This window comes from Antechinus flavipes, chromosome 4 (genome assembly GCF_016432865.1).
Source record: "Antechinus flavipes isolate AdamAnt ecotype Samford, QLD, Australia chromosome 4, AdamAnt_v2, whole genome shotgun sequence".
NCBI lineage: Eukaryota > Metazoa > Chordata > Mammalia > Dasyuromorphia > Dasyuridae > Antechinus > Antechinus flavipes.
The window spans coordinates 164,808,123-164,825,959 of record NC_067401.1 but is presented as its reverse complement, the minus strand read 5'-3'; the positions used below and the strand labels follow the sequence as shown (position 1 = coordinate 164,825,959).

At 34.5% G+C, this 17,837-nt stretch overlaps 1 protein-coding gene across 2 annotated transcripts in view; it reads right to left on the bottom strand.

Moving 5' to 3' along the window:
• The window catches only part of NPLOC4 (NPL4 homolog, ubiquitin recognition factor), a 59,313-nt gene that overhangs the window by 32,625 nt on the left and 8,851 nt on the right, over nt 1-17,837 (bottom strand). For both annotated transcript variants that reach the window (XM_051995384.1, XM_051995385.1), the window contains exons 4-11: nt 16,413-16,589; nt 14,556-14,604; nt 12,811-12,905; nt 9,723-9,846; nt 8,421-8,600; nt 6,062-6,148; nt 2,406-2,477; nt 1,346-1,472 (exon numbers count right to left, since the gene is read on the bottom strand). In XM_051995384.1, coding sequence (XP_051851344.1) covers nt 1,346-1,472; nt 2,406-2,477; nt 6,062-6,148; nt 8,421-8,600; nt 9,723-9,846; nt 12,811-12,905; nt 14,556-14,604; nt 16,413-16,589 — 911 coding nt within the window. The remainder of the gene's footprint in view (nt 1-1,345; nt 1,473-2,405; nt 2,478-6,061; nt 6,149-8,420; nt 8,601-9,722; nt 9,847-12,810; nt 12,906-14,555; nt 14,605-16,412; nt 16,590-17,837) is intronic.

The window sequence follows — 17,837 nt, the reverse complement described above, 5'->3', positions numbered from 1 at the left end:
GAGTTAAGAACATAATTGAAAATGAAGGAGATAAAAAACAAAAGATAGCAATCAAAACTTTTAAAATTAAAATTAAAGTAAAGAGGTTATTAATTAAATGAATTTCTAATTAGTACAGTTTCAGTGGAATTACCCAAGGCAAACTGGCAATCAAGAGCCCAACACCACTCAGAAGCCTCAGCTCCCCCCCAACATGTGCTTGTTTCTTATTCCTCCTTCTCCCATATGTCCATGGACCCTCAGCTTTCTCATGATAGTTCCCCAGACAGGACAACAGCTGGGTGGAAAGGAAAAGGCATGGCAAAAACAGTTGTTTGTATGAGTTGTTTATTAGTTTTGTATCTGTTAACATGATAGATTTCCTCAACCTATTTAGAATTAAAGTTAAATAAATTGAACTAGAATGTAAGCTCTATGAAAACAAAGGTGCTATCTGCTCTAAAACCCCCCACAATTCCTATTGTAGTGAGTCCCCAGTACAGTATGAGTACTCCATAAATATTGACTGATGGTTTTGTAAATTAGGTCTCTGATTCAAATTTCAACTCCTCTCAAACAGATGGTGCTATATACTGTTCTTTTCTACAGCATCTCAAGACTCCAGAAGATAGTTTGTGATACCTCTTACAGGCCATAATCTTTTATAACTCTACCATAAATTTCTGTATGTGTGTATATACATGTGCATGTTCACAGACATGGAGAAACACACACACACACGTACACAGAGTTAGATATATACCAAAAAACTTCTTTGCTCCTATAGAAGCTTCACAGAAATGACAATTCAGAATGCCCACCACATCCAGAAAAATAAAAAGAACAAGTTCAAACACCAGAATAAAAGCATCAGTTTTTTCTAGTAGGCATTTTTTGTGGGCCAGTACAAGAATGAGTGACAATGCCTCCTGTTATAATAGGGTGGTCAGAAGCAAAATTCAGCAGTGTTGGGAAACAAATTACCATTCTCCCAGATAGTTGGACTTCACATTCTTGTTTCAGGGAGTAGGGAGAAGTATGTCCAGACTCAAGGGAGCCAAAAGCAACAACCTAAATAGAGAGAGCTCTGAACCATGAGACTAAGTTAGATTCCCACATCTGCCATTAATTGTGAGGGTGACTTTGATAAAATTGTTTTCCTGTGCCAAATCTTCTTTCACAGGCAAATGGAGATTAACAACTGTCCCCTCTGTCCCTTATTGGCCCATCATAAGAATGAATTAGGACTGTGCCAGTTAAGTATAAAAACTGTTTTAAAAGTATAAGATGAACACATTTAAGTACACACAAACACAAACCACGAAATAGTGGTATAGCACAAATTTGACTTTGAACCAGTTTATACCTGTAGCTACTGCAGTTACAAATTTGGATCCAAAATGACCATCTGGAGAAAGCCGACATATGTTGGGATGCTTGTTCTGAAAGTTTCCTGCAGTTATACACTCCTCTGAGCTCAGAAAATATGTGTCCTATAATAGAAGAACCCAAATTAGAATGCATTCCTTTTTTTTTCTTTTCATTTCAACAGAATGCAATGCAAGACAGTAATGCCTAAATGTTAAGACTAAATTCAACCACTTCAACTACTAGTAAGTAATTATTTACACGAATCACACAATAAGAGGTGAACCTTTAGGACACAAAGATGAAATGGAGACAATGCAAGAAGGGAAAGATCATTTTTAACTGAGGGGATTGGAAAATAGGGGGAAAAAAATATCTCAACTACCTGGAGTGGACTTTCTCCATGTCTTTCCACTTAATTTTTTTTCTTCTTTCAAAGTCCAAACTGATCTTTCCTCAAATTTCTCATGGATTCTTAATTGGAAGTTTTGTGGTCCTGTATTCTAATGTATGCTGTAGTTGCTTATGTCCACATCTAATTTATTATCTACCAGATCTTTAGGAGTACAGTCTGATTTCACTTTTATATCCCCTGCATAAAGCACAATGCTTTACACATAGTAGGCACTTAACATCTAATGAATGACATTCACCAAAACTGACTATTTAGAATGGCTACTCTGAAACAACATGCAGCATTTCTCCTAAATACACAGATAGTGTTTACAAGGGGATACATACACAGATAAAGTTTGGATATGAGGAGAATGGAATGAATTTAGGTTGTACCTGAGAGTAGAGCATCTGACCTGGCTGCTAATACTCAGCATACATCATATATTAGGTCAAAATGTCACTAATATCAGAAGGGTTAATGACTCCGATCCTAATTTTCAAAGGGACACTCTTGAAAATAATTTAATATGAAACTTGGAGAAGACTAAAAGTACCTTGTCAATTCAAAATAAAACTGATTTATTAGAAAACTTTCTAGTCTAAACTAGACTAAACTAAACTAAATAATGGAAACGTTTCACTTTACTCTGCATTTTCCTTACCTTGTTTCGGCTATATCGGACAGTACCCTTTCGGGTATCTTCTGAGACTAAGTCTGTAAATATCCAGCCAACCTTAATAAAAGAGAAAAATACACATATTTTTGGAATGTCTCTCTAAAAGAAAAGAATCTAATCTTTTAATCCATGATGTTTTGGGCTTTTACCTATTTAAAGAAGAACTTTACATCATAAAATTCTTTCCATATAAACTGAGTTCCTGTCAGGAAACATTAATATATCACTAAGAATTCATTCGTGAGCAGACTCTTTCCTTGAACTATCTTGCTTTATCAATCTGGTCACCAAAAAATTCTATTCACAAAACTTCCTAAATCAAAATGCATCACTGGATTCAACCTTCACATTAGAAGATCTGGGATTATTCATTTCAATTCATCCACCTTGTTCCAAGTTTTTGCTTCATCATTCTCTTCATTGTGAGAGTTAAATATATTGTTTTTAAAACTCTCACCCTTTTCTATGCCTAGAAAGAGCCTGGGATACTGCAGAATGGAGAGAGGAAAGGGTAAACAAGTGTTTACACAACCCTGGGTTGTGGGGTTATTTCTTCTCCTTCTGACACTGTTTAATTAATCACAGAGAACAATAAATGACTACTTTTCCAAGGGGGGTATAATCAGGAGCTTAAGAAGTAGACAAAGGATTGGTGTATACCAAGGTGGTTTGGAGGGTCAATGGGACATAAGTATGAAGAAGAGTTAGTGGTTGCAATCAAAATACATACACAGGATGGCAAACAGCAAATGTAAGGCTCTCTTGAGCATCTGCAGTGGGGCAAAAGTGGCTAGGTGTGGAGCCTGAAAAACTCCATAGTTCATTTTAGGACTTGGCAAAAGAGGAGGGGAGTAGTCTGGGAATAAAGGAGAAGCTGGACAACCATAATGGGGTGACATTGGTTGAATGTAGAACTTGGGAACCTTGAAGTGCATTTGGCAATTTGGGATTTGAGAGCATGGAAGTGGTTGAGTGAGGCTGAGAAAGCTGTGGCACACTTTGAATATGAGAATGGAATGAATTTAGGTGGCATCTGGGTTCCCTCATCTGTCTCAGAAGGAGCCTTGCCCCAGGAAGCACTAGGTGATATTAACACTAACTCTCCACCAAACACATGCTTCCTTCTCTCAAAACTATTTTTTCTGAGTGGGCATGGGGTAAACAGGATATGTTTTCTATCTTCTTTTAGATCATGAAAAGAATTCTAGGTCCAATAACCTAGCCTCTTCAACCGAGGAACGGCTCCTTATAGCTACAAAATTAGGAGGAACTGATGGATCCAGGAAGAATGTCTGTAAATGCCAGCAATTACATGAAGAAAACACTATTTTCACTCATTCTTAATCTTTAAAAAAGCTTCTATTCACATTCTTATATAGTAGGTAAGCAAGACAGAAGGAGCACAGAAAGAATAAACTACAAAGGATGTTAGTGTCTCAATTATGCCTTAAAAGACTAAAGTCTTCAGCAAGAAGTACAAAAAACCATGTAAAATTTCCTGGATTATTGCCTTCCCCAGATAAAACATGCCAGTCAGACTCATTGGAGTGGGAAGAACCTAAAGAGAACACTTTTTCATCTCTTACAAAAAGACAAATAGATGTACGCACAAAACACACACACACCCCAATCCACTACAACAACTACCACCACCACAGACCAATTACTTGGGGAAGATTTAGTAGCATTTGCCACAACTGATGTAATATGGCCACCTGAATTCAACATAACTAATCTTGCTTGCCAGGCTTTTTAAAAAGCTACTCAAGACTTCTGACCACTGAGAAACAAAACAAAATTATTAATGCTGAAAGATAGTCCAAAAGAAGTATAGGAATGGAGCAAACAGAATATAAGGGTATAGCAAAGTATTAATTTAGAAACACATAAACAATAATGCAATGGAATGCAGGTTGGACTCTCAAAATGAGGAATGGTTTTGAATCTGGATTTGAAATTTCTTTAAAAACAAAACAAAAACCCAATGAACAACTGAGATGGTTAGCAACAATGAAAAATAAAGCTTATAGCACAAGTTTGGTTAAGTAGCAAATGAAACATTATTAAAGTCAAATTAGGAATTCAGCCTCTTTGGGAAAAGATTTTAAAACTACAAGGTGCTATGATGATCATCAGTTGTCAATCAACTGTGATATTTGTAAAGTACTTTAGCTTGGCACAAAGAACTGCACATTAAGTATTTGTTCCTTTTTCCTTTAATAAGTTTGTAGAACAAATGAACACAAAATATTAATTTCTCTTTCAAACAAGAGAAATCCCAGGATTTAACATTTGGAACCAAAAGACAAAACAGCAGAAGCTTCTACTGCTCTTCTGAGAAGATAGCTATAAGAGCAAGAGAGAAGACAGAACTGTGGCATGAAGACTGGCACATACAACCCTTACTTTAGGTATGGAATTATCTCAAGTTTTCTCCCCTAAATTTCCACTACCAGTTAGACTGATCCAAAAATATGAAGAATCAAATCCTGACTTACAAGTCTTAAACTTTATTAGGTCAGATATTAGGTCCTTCCTTCTCCAAGAGGACCTTGACATCAGGGAGGTGATGCTGTGACATGCGGGTGAATTGGATTGAAGTGGGAAGTGGGGGCTGTGCAAGGTCACCTGCCTTACTTTCTTTTCCAGAGCCATCTGGAGTCCAGTGGCCAGGTATAAATCCGGACAACTGGAGATGGCCCTCAAATCAGACTTACAAGTCCACTGACATTTAAATTCCATTAGGTCATAAGCTCATAGACTGAGCAATAGAAGGGATTGGTAAGAAAAAATAGTCCAACTTTGTTTTACAGATGAAAAAAACTGGAGCCAGAAGTCATGTGACTTGTCTAAGGTCATGAAGGTAGTAAGTGGTCAAGCAAGGATTTGAAGACCTGTGTTCAGTACTCTCTCCATTGTACCACACTCGTTCAATTTTCATTGATGTCATATTCATGCCTGTCACATAATTCCATAGTATCCCGCAACTTTATAAAGTGTAAGATAAGCAAAATTAGCACAACCAAAGGGAAAATTCTCCTCTGCTTTTATTGTTGGTTAGTCTTAGTAAAATAGAAGAATTGTCTTCTCAGACTTTTAAATTAGAGAAAATTCCATGACAACTGAATTGAACCTATAATCACAGAAAAAAAAATTAACAACTTAGAGGAATTTGAATCTTTGAGAATACTAATACGTCCAAAAAAAGAGAAATGAGGACAAGGAACTGTGCTAGAATATCGACGGAACTGTATTAGAGTATCGATGCAAAAGAAATACTCCAGCAACGTATTCCTGTCAGGGATAGAAAAGAAAGGGTCTTCCTTCTATTGCTCTTTAAGGTAATCCTCAATAAGGGTGGCTGATGACTTAAAATACAACAGCTCTGGCATTTAGATCTTTTTATGCTCAGGGAAATGTTCCTATTTCACTTTAAGGCCAAAAAAAATATAAAAGCTATTGGCGCCTAATAAACACAAATGAGGCTACAAAATGTGTCAGGTCTGTAACTGACCTTGTGCAGCTGGGGAGAATTGATCCCAGATGAGACAAATCCCCTCCTGCCTGCCATTTTACTCAATACAATACCCTAACATTCCTTCCTGCAAAGATTCAGATTTGCTGACAGAAGGTTCCAATACCTTTCTCAGGCCAAGTTTGGCAGCAATTTCATCTACAACTTCAGCTTTGGGATCTTCAAGGAGCTCCAGGCTGTTCTGTGTACCAATCTGTGGGGGAATTAGAAAGAGAGTATACATTGTAGAGTAACCACAGGGCTGATACCCAGAACTTTGGGTATCCACTGCAGGCTCATCTCGTTAGGATGCACAGAACTGCAAATAGGCTGGAAAAGGATAATTGTCCAGGCAGAAAAAGAACTTGAAGCAATCAACTAAAAACAGTCAAACTCTCTTGGGCTTTCCCAAATCTGCCAAGCACACAGTTTTGCTGAGAAAGGCGGAGGAAAATAAAAACAAAAACAAAAACAGAATGTTTATCTTGGTTTAGGCTTAGGATAAAAGCTTTTTTCCCCAAATATGTCACTGAAGACTAATGGATGGTTTTCCTTACCTTCCTCCTCCAACCACCCCCTTAAACAATGTAATTTTTTTTGGATGTGCAATCCTGTTCCAAATCTGTTCAGTTCAGAAGCAACTGAAGCCAGAGCAAAATTAAAGCCAATGCAAATGGCAAGACAAAAAAAAAAAACAAAACAAAACAAAACAACAACAACAACAACAAAAAACAAACAGGCAATAGCCTGAAAAATATTTGTCTTAAATTACAATGTTTATTATTGCTACTTATGTTATTTAAAAATAACTTTCAGCTTAATAGCCACTTTGCCATTAAAAGAATATAGAGAGGTAAAATACAAAATATTATGTAGGAGAAAAAAGATGTTATCAATCCAGAAAAATTCCAAAGAATCCACAAAACAAGGATCTTATTTATTACACCGGATAATCAAAATATCTTTCCGTGACAAGTTAACTTATCCTCATGTGTTCTGGACGTGAGCTTACTCATATGAAACATAATACCTAAAGACATACAAATTGATCAAAGAACATCAACTCTCTAATTTCCTGGAAGTCATGAAGTTTAATGAAGAACTTTTAATCTTCACTTAATTGCAGTTTGTAGCTCATTAAGAATAAGTATCATACTTAGTAGAACTCCCAGTTACAGGCATGGAAAGGCAAAGTTAATACCAAAATTGAGTTTTACTAATTGAATATATCCTTGTAAATTAGTCAAATCCTGGCAAACCAACAAAAGTTCTGTTATGCTAGTCTGAATATCCCCCATATGGAGATCATTAATACTTCTAGGGCACAGGTCAAATCAAGACTTTATTACAAATCAAGAGAAAAGTACTTGTTTAATGACATGTGGCAGCATGAGTTTCAACTCCTAATAAGATCAAAGGTTGCTGAAGGTCAAACTGTTCCAACATTCAGAATGTCCAAATTAAAAACCTGATCATTTCTATTCTATTAATCTGGATGTGGGGGAGCCATTTCAACTTAGGAAGAAATTATATGTTCTTAAAATTGTTATTTTTAAAAGAATGTTTTAAAACTTCAATGAATGGTTTATGACAAAAAGTTCCAAATAAATATTCTACAAATTTGGAAATCTCAAGATTAATTAAGGTATAGTATGGGATCTAAACAGAAAGAAAGTAACCAAGAATTCTTAAATAGTGTCTTCATTGCCACCTAGTGACTCTTTTGCAAAATGATGAGTCATCACAAAAAAACAAAACCCACAACACCCGACACTGTGTGTTTTCAAATACACACTGGGTTTTGATTTCAGGTTAAAAACAGATATAAATATTAACAAACATGACATATATGGCAACCAAAGAATTCCAATGTTCCAACTGGTAGCCATATACGTTCCGCAGTCAATACTATTCATTTTACTACATTCTGTAATAAATACTATTGGCTGGATTTCTTGCTTAGGAACTATGAATGAAATGCTCTAGAAAAATCAAATAAAAAGACATCATATCTTAAAAAAATCTGAGCATCCAAACCTCATCTTATATTGTATCTACATGTAAGATGAGGCCTAAAGAGCAAATGGTCTGAAAATTGTAGGTTCTTTTCTAGCAGAATATACTTGCACCTCTGTACAGCTGTCAAATTCTCAGCACCTCAACATCATGACAAGCAATGAGGCCACTGGGAACAAAACCTAATATGCTATAGATGCTTCCAGCTCAATTCAAAAGTTGAATGAAAGTACACATGTCTTCTGAAGCTATCATTTGTGAACAGGACTATGTGGTCTTAACTGAAATGAGGGGGAGGCTTAGCTTTTCAAATGAAAAATTTCAACATGAAAATTTAGAAACGCTAACTGAAAAGGGCAAAGAGCCTTTAGCAATAGGAAATACAAGTGAAATTTTATTCCTTCCAGTTCTACCTAAAATGATGACAATGAATTATCAAATCCTATAGATTTTTGTTTGTTTGTTTGTACCTGAGGGGGTTCATAAATTGCAGCAACCTCAGCCCTAATGCCAAGAGGAATGTCTTTATGTTCTGTATACCGTCCATACAAGTACCCAAAATGTTGGTTCCCAGTCTTTCTCCAGAAGTCAAGGAAACGATCAGCAACCGTGTGATTCTCAAACATGATGTTGTCTACATGCCGATATTTCTGTGAAACAAATGAATCAGATTCACCAAAATAACATTCATTCCAAAAGACTCATGAAAGTTATGGTATTTAAATAATTTATTTTCCTAGATTAACCCATTTATTATTTTCTATTGTATTTTCTAGATATATGATTTTCTGGAGAAGCATGATAAAAAATTAACATTAATTAAAAATAAGTATTAATAAAATTAATAAATATCTGGAATAATGATGGGTCAAAATTAAGAGATAATAAGAAGCTTTAAATACTAAGAATGCTCCAGGAATGGTGATAAGACTAAGGAGACTAAAAAAGATCAATATTAATATTAATATTAAACATCCAAACCAAGATAAACAGTAAAAGAATATTCTTAACCCAGAGTTTTAAAGGAATACTATCATTACAAAAACTCAAAATTCATCTTCAAGTAAAGGTTTTTAGTCCTTCTTGTGTAAGGGGCCCCCTTTGGGAAGCTGGTGAAGTTTAGGGACCCTTCCTAGAAAGTACTACAACAAGAAATCAATTATATTGAAATAATTATACAAATATTTTTAAGAATTCATAGACTCCAGGTTAAGAACCTCTGTTTTGAAGAATTATTTATTAAAATGCTGGTTTGATAATTTTTATGGAAAATAAAATACAAAATGTTTAGGAAAGTAGGGGGAAAGGGAGGAGGAAGTCATTGGAGAAGCAAGTGGAAAAAGGCATATAAGAGAATACTTTAATTCAGTAGTAAATAATGAGCACACATTACTCTAATTAGCTTTACATTTGATTTTCATCTTTTATTATATCCTTGTGTCAGGAAATTTGCTTTCTGTGAGCTATAATACAAAAGCTACTGTTTGCTAAGCACTTAGGAGCATCAACTACGAAGAAGCATCATTCTTTTTCATTGTACAGTATAGCACAGTGTTCTTATCAAATAAAAAAGAACACTGTACTATACTATACAATGAAAAAGAAAAACTAGCAGCTTAGAATTCTCTCAAGAGCTGAAATTTCTGATATCTGATGACTTCCAAATAGTCCACAAATCAATCAATCACCAAATGCCTCTCATGCTTATTCCCTATGCAGTTAAGTGCTTAAGAGCCACTTTTTTGAAAGTCTTTTACAATGTAACAACTCACCTGTCTGTTGAGTGTGATGGCACTTGGCTGGCACTTGGTACAAATGCCATTAGGCCATGGAAGATGTCCCTCACAACCAGATTTAATCTTGCAGCTGATATTCTCCAGGGCAACAAATTTCCCCCTAAATAAAAAGCAGCTTTAATTAAATATCAAAATGTGGCCTGGGGAGAGCAGAGAGAGATGCAAAAGAATATGTTAAATACCTTATATTTCATGAACAGAATCCTCTCTAAGGAACTAAACATCTGGCAGGCAGGAGCAGGAAGCATGTGCTAAAGATTATTCTATTACAAATAGCTAAAATTCTAACAAATTTTAAAAATGAGCTTCTGTTCATTGGATTCAAGAGGAAAAAAAAGTTTTATCATAAAAACCTAATATTTTATGGCTACTACCTATGTATTGTCACTGACATCAATGAATAGTTTCAAGAACACTGATAATCTACTTCTTTAGCTGTACTATATGATCTTCTAAAAATATTTCCAAAGCTGTTTTTAATGTTTCATTAATTATGAATCTTTTTATCCTAATACTTATAAACTACTTATCTCAGTGATTCAAATAATTCAAGAAAAACACACGAGTTACACTGGGGAAAATTATACCTCAGTTCAACTAAATACAAAATTCTTCTATTTGTCAAAACCAAAGTTTAGAGCAATGACCCAGAAAACAAGAGTTAAACATTTGGTTCTATCACTGACTAGCTTTTTGTTGAATCTAGACAAGTAACTTCATTTCAGAGTGCCAATCTTCCTAAGAGAAGTTTTAAAAATACATAAATGGGCATATTGTTATGATTTTTTATTTTCATAAGGCAGTATACTAGCAACTGAGATGTAAATGTCAACTTCCAGACATGAAGTCCATTTCCAAATAATATCACAATAAATGCCTCACCAAGTGGAACAGATTTTTCATCATAAAAGCTATCATGGACAAAAAATTAAAAATAAAATATGTTCATGGTCAGTCACATGAACATGCCCCCATCTCGTCCTCTAATTAATAAGAGCCTTACAAAATGCAAACTCCATTAAGTAAATTTTATTTCCTGCTTTTATTTTGGCAATCTAGGGAGTTTTACATGCTGGAATGCAAGAATAAGAAAGTCTATTTTTCCTCCAAATCAGATTCAAAGGAAAAGTATTCTAAGCTATCAATGGCTTGTCAGAGCAAAATCCACAATCAAATGGACAATGTTTATTTCACTAAATGTTGCTGATTTAAATTCAGTGACACAATGGTCACTAATGGTCAATAATCTTGACATATTAACAAGAATGTTGAAAGATCAAGCTGAAATTCATGTGGTTGATATGGTACATCTCTAGCACACTGAAGAAAACCCCACCAGCAATGTCTGAGATGGGTTAAATAAAAATGTTTTTAATGCGATCCTTTCTCAATCACTGCTATCAAATACAATTTTGATGAGGGCTCCATTTTTATTTCCATTTTGATGGATTAGTGGGGAAAAGTGTTTCCAACATCCACTGCCAAAATTCTATCATTCTTATAATAAAATTTCCTCTACAGGCCAGCCACCACGAGGCTGATGAAGATGGAATGAATATGGCTCTCTCCTTGGCTCTGAGAGCTTGCACTCCCACTTCCAGTCTGCTTGTCTTCTCTGGCTCTGACTCTGGTTGAGTTTGTCTCAGCTTATATGCTCTATTATAATTACATTATTATAGATATGACTCTTGTAAAACTATATTAAATACTAAGTACATATACTGAACTAGAGAACTATTAATCACTATGCTAAACTAGATAACCATTGTCTCATCAATTCCACTGAGTTAGCCCCTTGTAAGAATCTTTGTTTCAAGTTCAGAGTTCTGGCCCATAATATTCATAATATTGCTATTATTGAAATAAATTATTTTGTATGAATCCACAAATTAATTCTAAAAGCCATATAAAAAAGAAAATTTTGCATACAATTATTATACATATATATGTGCACGTGTATACATAGTGCACACATATATATGTTGTTTTGTAGGCAATATATATTCGTGGGTGTGTGCATGTCTAAATAGATATGTATATATATATATATATATATATATATGTGTGTGTGTGTGTGTATTTGGGCAGGCATACATATATACACATAGACCTATTTGGTGTCTAATTGTATCCATCTCTAGGGTGGAATGGAGAGGAAAGAAAAAAAAAAAAGGGAAAAAATTTCCACAATAATTTTGTTGTATAATTGAAAATAATAGCAACTTGTATGTAATAAATTTGCATGTACAATTATCTTTTTATTATAATAGATTATGGAAATTCTTGTTTTATTCCACAAATTGAAAATAAAATAATTTTAAAAGAACAAAAAATAAAAATAAAAATAAAATTTCCTCTGTAAGAGTAGTAACTAAACTGGAAAAAAAGCAGAACTACAGCCAGAATAGAGGTAATTAAAGGCTGAGAAATTCATGAGTTAAAACTATCTTGAGATGTTTCCACAGCAGAGAGGTTTTCAATTGCACAAAACTCTGGTGTTTTACCTTTTAAGTATTCCCAACACCCTCTCCACCCTTAGAGTCTGATGAGATCATTAAAATTCTGTATTCAGATTCCCCAGTGGTAATTATTTAGGGTTTCTGATTTTAGGACCAGAAGCCCAGAATTACAGGTATAGACTTGGAAAGGACTTCAAAGGTCATCAATATATACCATTGTGTCACTGAAGCCCAGAGAAGTTATATATGATTTGCACAGGATTAGTCAGCTAGAACACATTGGAGCCAGGGTTCAAAACCAAGTCTTCCTAAATTCCAAGTCCTATGTTGTCTATATCATGACAGATAGCTTCTCATAAATATCTCCCACTGACATTCAGAGCTGTCAAGCACTGGTTAACTAACTGGCAATTACTAATTTACCTTTTTTATTTTTTTTCTAATTTGAGCAAAACTAACTTGGGAGTTTCTTCCCATATGACAAATTAAATCAACTCTGTTTTTTTATCATTCTTATATCTGGTGGCAATCATGAGATCAATGTCAGCAATGGAAAATGGCATTTCTTTCAGTTAAAATGCAATTACTGAAGCCTAACTGCTTACTTATCAGCCCCTCCAGTCAGTTTTCTAATGTAGGCATGGAAAGACATATGCTTCACAGGAGGTTCAAGATGGTTCAAGTAATCTTCATCAAATGGCTGCCAAAAAGCAAACATTAAGAGACTGGTTATGCATGTGTTTGAAAAGGTACTGTTACTGAAAAACAAGCAAACTGCTCACACCTATCAGATTAGCTAGTATGACAGAAAAGGAAAATAATGTCAGAGATGTGGGAAAACTGAAATACTAATGCACTGCTAGTGGTGTTGTGAATTGATCCAAATATTTTGGAGAGCAATTTGGACCTATGCTCAAAGGGCTATTAAACTATGCATACTTTTTGATCCAGCAATACCATTTTCTATATCCCAAAAAGATCATAAAAAAGGGAAAAGAACCCATATGTACAAAAATAAATAGCAGGTTTTCTTGTGGTGGCAAAGGATTAGAAATTAGGATGCCCATCATTCTGGGAATGGTTGAACAAGCTGAGGCATATGAATGTAATGAAAAACTATCATGCCATAAGAAATGATGAGCAGACTGATTTCAGAAAATCCTGGAAAGACTTACATGAACTGACATTGATGAAGTGGGCACAAACAGAACTTTGTACACAATAATAACATTGTGTAATGCTCAACTAGGATAGATTTAGCTCTTCTCAGCAATACAATGATCAAAGATAATTCTAAGAGACTCACATCAGAAAATGCTATCTACAATCCAGAAAAAGAACTATGGGGTCAGAATGCACATGCTATTTTCACTTTTTCCCCTTCTTAATGGTTTTTCCCTTTTGTTCTGATTTATCTTTCACAATATACTAATGTGGAAATATGTTTAATATGATTATACAAGTATAACCTCTATGAGACTGCTTGTTGTCTCAGGAAGAGGAGAAGGAAAAAAATTCAAAATCTTACAACAATGAATGTTGGAAACTATCTTTACATATAATTGGAAAAAATAAAATACTATATGGTGGAAGGAGGGGTGATACCCAAGCAAACTGGATTCACTGGCTTACAGAAAAATCAACTAGAAGAAGCCTGTGTTCCCTCTGTAAGCCAGGAACTAATGACAGAAACAAAAAGAAGTGGATGCGTAGTATACTATTTTGTTCAAAACCCCAAGTGTTCTCCTTGTATTTATGAAAATCTCCAATTCCAGGAAGAACTTTACAAAAAAGTGCCACAAGAAGTCAGGTAAACCCATCCAGAAAAATCAGAGTGGTCTTGCTATAAATTCAGGACTTCTGGTTACCAGTCAGCATTATCATGGAAACTCTATCTCAACAAGGCAAATTGGTAGAGGAGACCAAGATTTGGGGCACAAGTAAATCAATACAATGACAAGCATAAAAACTGACAGGAAGAGCTTTGTGTCAGTTTTTTAAAAGAATTGGCTGGGGAATCTATTGTAAATGCGGCCTCTTTATCACAGTAAAACAAATGCTTTAACCATACATAATCCACAGAGAAGGTCACTACCATAAATAAGGACTCATCCTGTTTCTGCAGCTCATACCGATGGGAATGAGGCCCAGGGCAATAAATACGTTAAGTTCTTCAAACTGCTATTACTGATCAAGGAGAGATTTAGGGAAAGTATTTAGACAGTTCTATGAAAGAGGCTATCAACCAACACTAAAATATATGTGTGCGCACACACTCTTACATACATACACATACACACACACACTTACACACACTCATTTTCTTTCTCTCTCTCACAAAAATTCTTACCTCGAGAGGTACACAGTGCACACATTTTCCCAAAGGACCATGTCGGCAACTAGGAAGATCATAGGCCAAAAAATAAGGATAAATTAGTTTTGTTTTTCTCCACTGCCTACTATCATTTTACCAATTAAAAATATACATCTCTTAAAACATGATTAGGTACAAAGCCTCAGAAGATTAAGAAAATTTTTTCTGCTTTCATAAATTCTTTATTAAACATTTTTATTGTTATCTTTTGGTTTTATTTCACCTAAATTTTCCCCATATTACTCTTTATTCCAAGAAAATGATTTCTTATGACAAAGATTTTTTTCAAAAAGGAAATTAGGAGAAAAAGTCATCAAAATTGATCATTACACTGGAAAAATTCAATATTACATATGCGGTGTTCTATACATGCATTTTTCTCCCCATCATCTCTACATTCTACTATACAATTTTCTATTCATAACGTAAGAGTTTAAAAAACACATGCACATTCCAGTTTTGAAAATATTTCCAATGAAGCTAAAGATAATAAAAAGAAAGCTAGTATTGGGTTCCTAAGAGGAAATTTAAGTGGAGGAATATTGCTAATGGTTACACTGAGATATGGATAAAAGCCAACTATAACCAAGTCCCACTTGTGATCTTTTAAGAAATAAAAGTTGCTAATGCAGCATTTGAAATTCCAATGCTTCAATGTCAGCCCAATATCGTACTGACAAAGTTAAATAGTTAAAGAGTCAGCACAATAGAAATAATTTCTCTCAAGAGTTATGTTGATATCCCTCCAAGTAAACCAAGAAATTCCTGTTTGGTCTCTTAAAAAAAAAAAAAAACCTTAAATAAATATGTGAGTATATATACATTTTACATAATTGTGATTTACATAAAAATTCAGAGAATAAGTGATTTCTTAAGCAAGGAAAAATTCAAGAGAAGGACCATCATATTCACAAGATATTAAAAATCTGTTACAAAGCCAACTATAGTTATAACTTTTTGGCTTTTTAAAAAATTCAGTTCTGCCCATTTCAAACTTTTCAATCCTCATTTTGCTGATTTATTGTATGATTTATTGTAAGCTTTTAGAATGTAGAGCTTAAATATAATCATTTTTAAGGATTGACTTAAAGCATCTTCTTTCCCTTGCTCATTTTTCAAACTTTTTGTCAATACTTTACAAATTTATTTTGAAAGTGTATGTTAGATATATTGGATAACTTGCTGATTGGGGTAGGGATTGGGGAAGAAGGGAAAAAATTGGAACACAAGGTTTTGTAGAGGTGAATATCAAAAATCATCCATGTATATATGTTTTGAAAATAAAAAGCTATAATTATAAACAAAAAAAAAATAAAAATAATCAAGGAACCTCAGAACTAAAAGTCCTCTGGGATCAGTTTTCAGTAATCAGGTAAAAAAGCAGGTTTTCACATGACTATCCTTTTTATTGCCACACAACCAATCTGGATAAAGTGATAGATAGCTAAGAAAAAGTTGCACTGTCTTAGGAATAGCACCTATAGAAACTCAAAATGACAAAATATTTCCAGGATAACTGAGCAATAAAAATATTTACATTGTACCATTTAAAAAAAAATGTATGTTAGAGAAATTGAATTTCTGAGAAAAAACTAACCAAATGATTTGAAGTGGATTTATCTGAGAACTGATTTAGAAATTACTACTCAAATTCAATATTAGAGTTTTTCATTAGATACTTGTTAGTAAGACTTCAATGTCTAGTTTTATTGGTTATTGGCCCACACTGGCCCTTTATATATGCTTATAATTCCCCCTATTGTTTGAATCTTTATTTAGATTGCCTAAATAAGGAAGAAAGAAATCAACTATTTGATTACCCTTAACACTTACAGCTGTGGGTCTCGGTTCCTATAAATCTTCCCATCCTGTTTACTAAGGTATTGATCAATCTCATCTTCTACCACATTGGGAGCTCCCCAGGCACGCAATGCTTGAGAGGAGGAAGTTTCCATGTCAGATGAGGGTCCAGCAAGGCTCGAGGGAAACAGGAACAACAAATCGCCATGTCTATTCAAGTAAGAACCATCAAATGCATACTTTCATCAACAGTGATTTAGTGAGCCATGTACAAAGTCAAACTAAATATGTAGGGCCCCCTAACATAAAGCAACTAATTGTGTCAAGTATTACAATAAAGTCTGTTTTCAATATGCCTGCATCCTCTTGTTTTATATGTTCATTAAGATAAAAAAAGTATTATTTGTCATTTCTAATTGTGCTATGCTCCAAAAAACAAAATAACAGCAAATTTTTTATCATTCTAAATGTAAAACATGTTTTCTAGCACAGATTTATACTGGTGGCCCAAAAGAAGCCCCAACTAACATTCTAAAGTCAAAGTGCTATATATTCTGGTACTAACTAATCATCCTAGGTGCTTCAAAGCATATTAGATCTATTGAGTAGGGATATGAAATTCAGAATTTAAGACAATCTACTATAACTACTATTATTTTTTGGAGGGGGAAAGGGTCTGAGGAATTGGGTTAAGTAACTTGCCCAGGATCACACACAGCTAGATAGTGTTAAGTGTCTGAGACCAGATTTGAACTGATTTGAACTCAAGTCCTCCTGACTTCAGGGATGCTCTATCCACTGAACCAACTAGCTGCCCCTCAAGACAATCTACTTCTACTGTATTTTCACTGTATCATCTTCTTATCAATTACACTTGGCTTATGTATATTTAGAACCAAAAATTGCATGGATTTGGATTCAGAGGACTGTGGTTTGTATCCTCTTTCTTCTTTTTACCTATATGACCCTGCACCATTCACTTATGATCGCCATGCTTAAGCTAACTCTTATACACACTGGAATAATACCTGTAGGATCTGCTTTACAATGCTGTTATAAAGCTCAAATAACATAACATATTGGGGTAGGGGAGAGAGGAAAGGGGAGAAAGGCATCTAGTTCTTGAGTCATATAAGGCCTGTGAAATTATTTGGTTTGGTCCTGCCAAAGTAACCGGAGGTAACAACAACTTCCCAATGTTTTGAATTATTTAAGTTGGTAATTTTGGATTGCCCCGTGAATAATAATATAAATATCCAGATGACCCTTGGCAGAAAAAAGGTTCTCCATCTTTGATGTAGGTAGTAAAACACTTTGCGAATTTTAAGTCAGTTTTATTATTACTATTGCTACTATTAGTATTAAAGGTATTATTGGTTCTTTCCATCTCCTTTGCTCTAAATAAAGTCCCATTTTTTTTTCCCACTGTCTCCAACAACATAATGCCAGAACAGGATA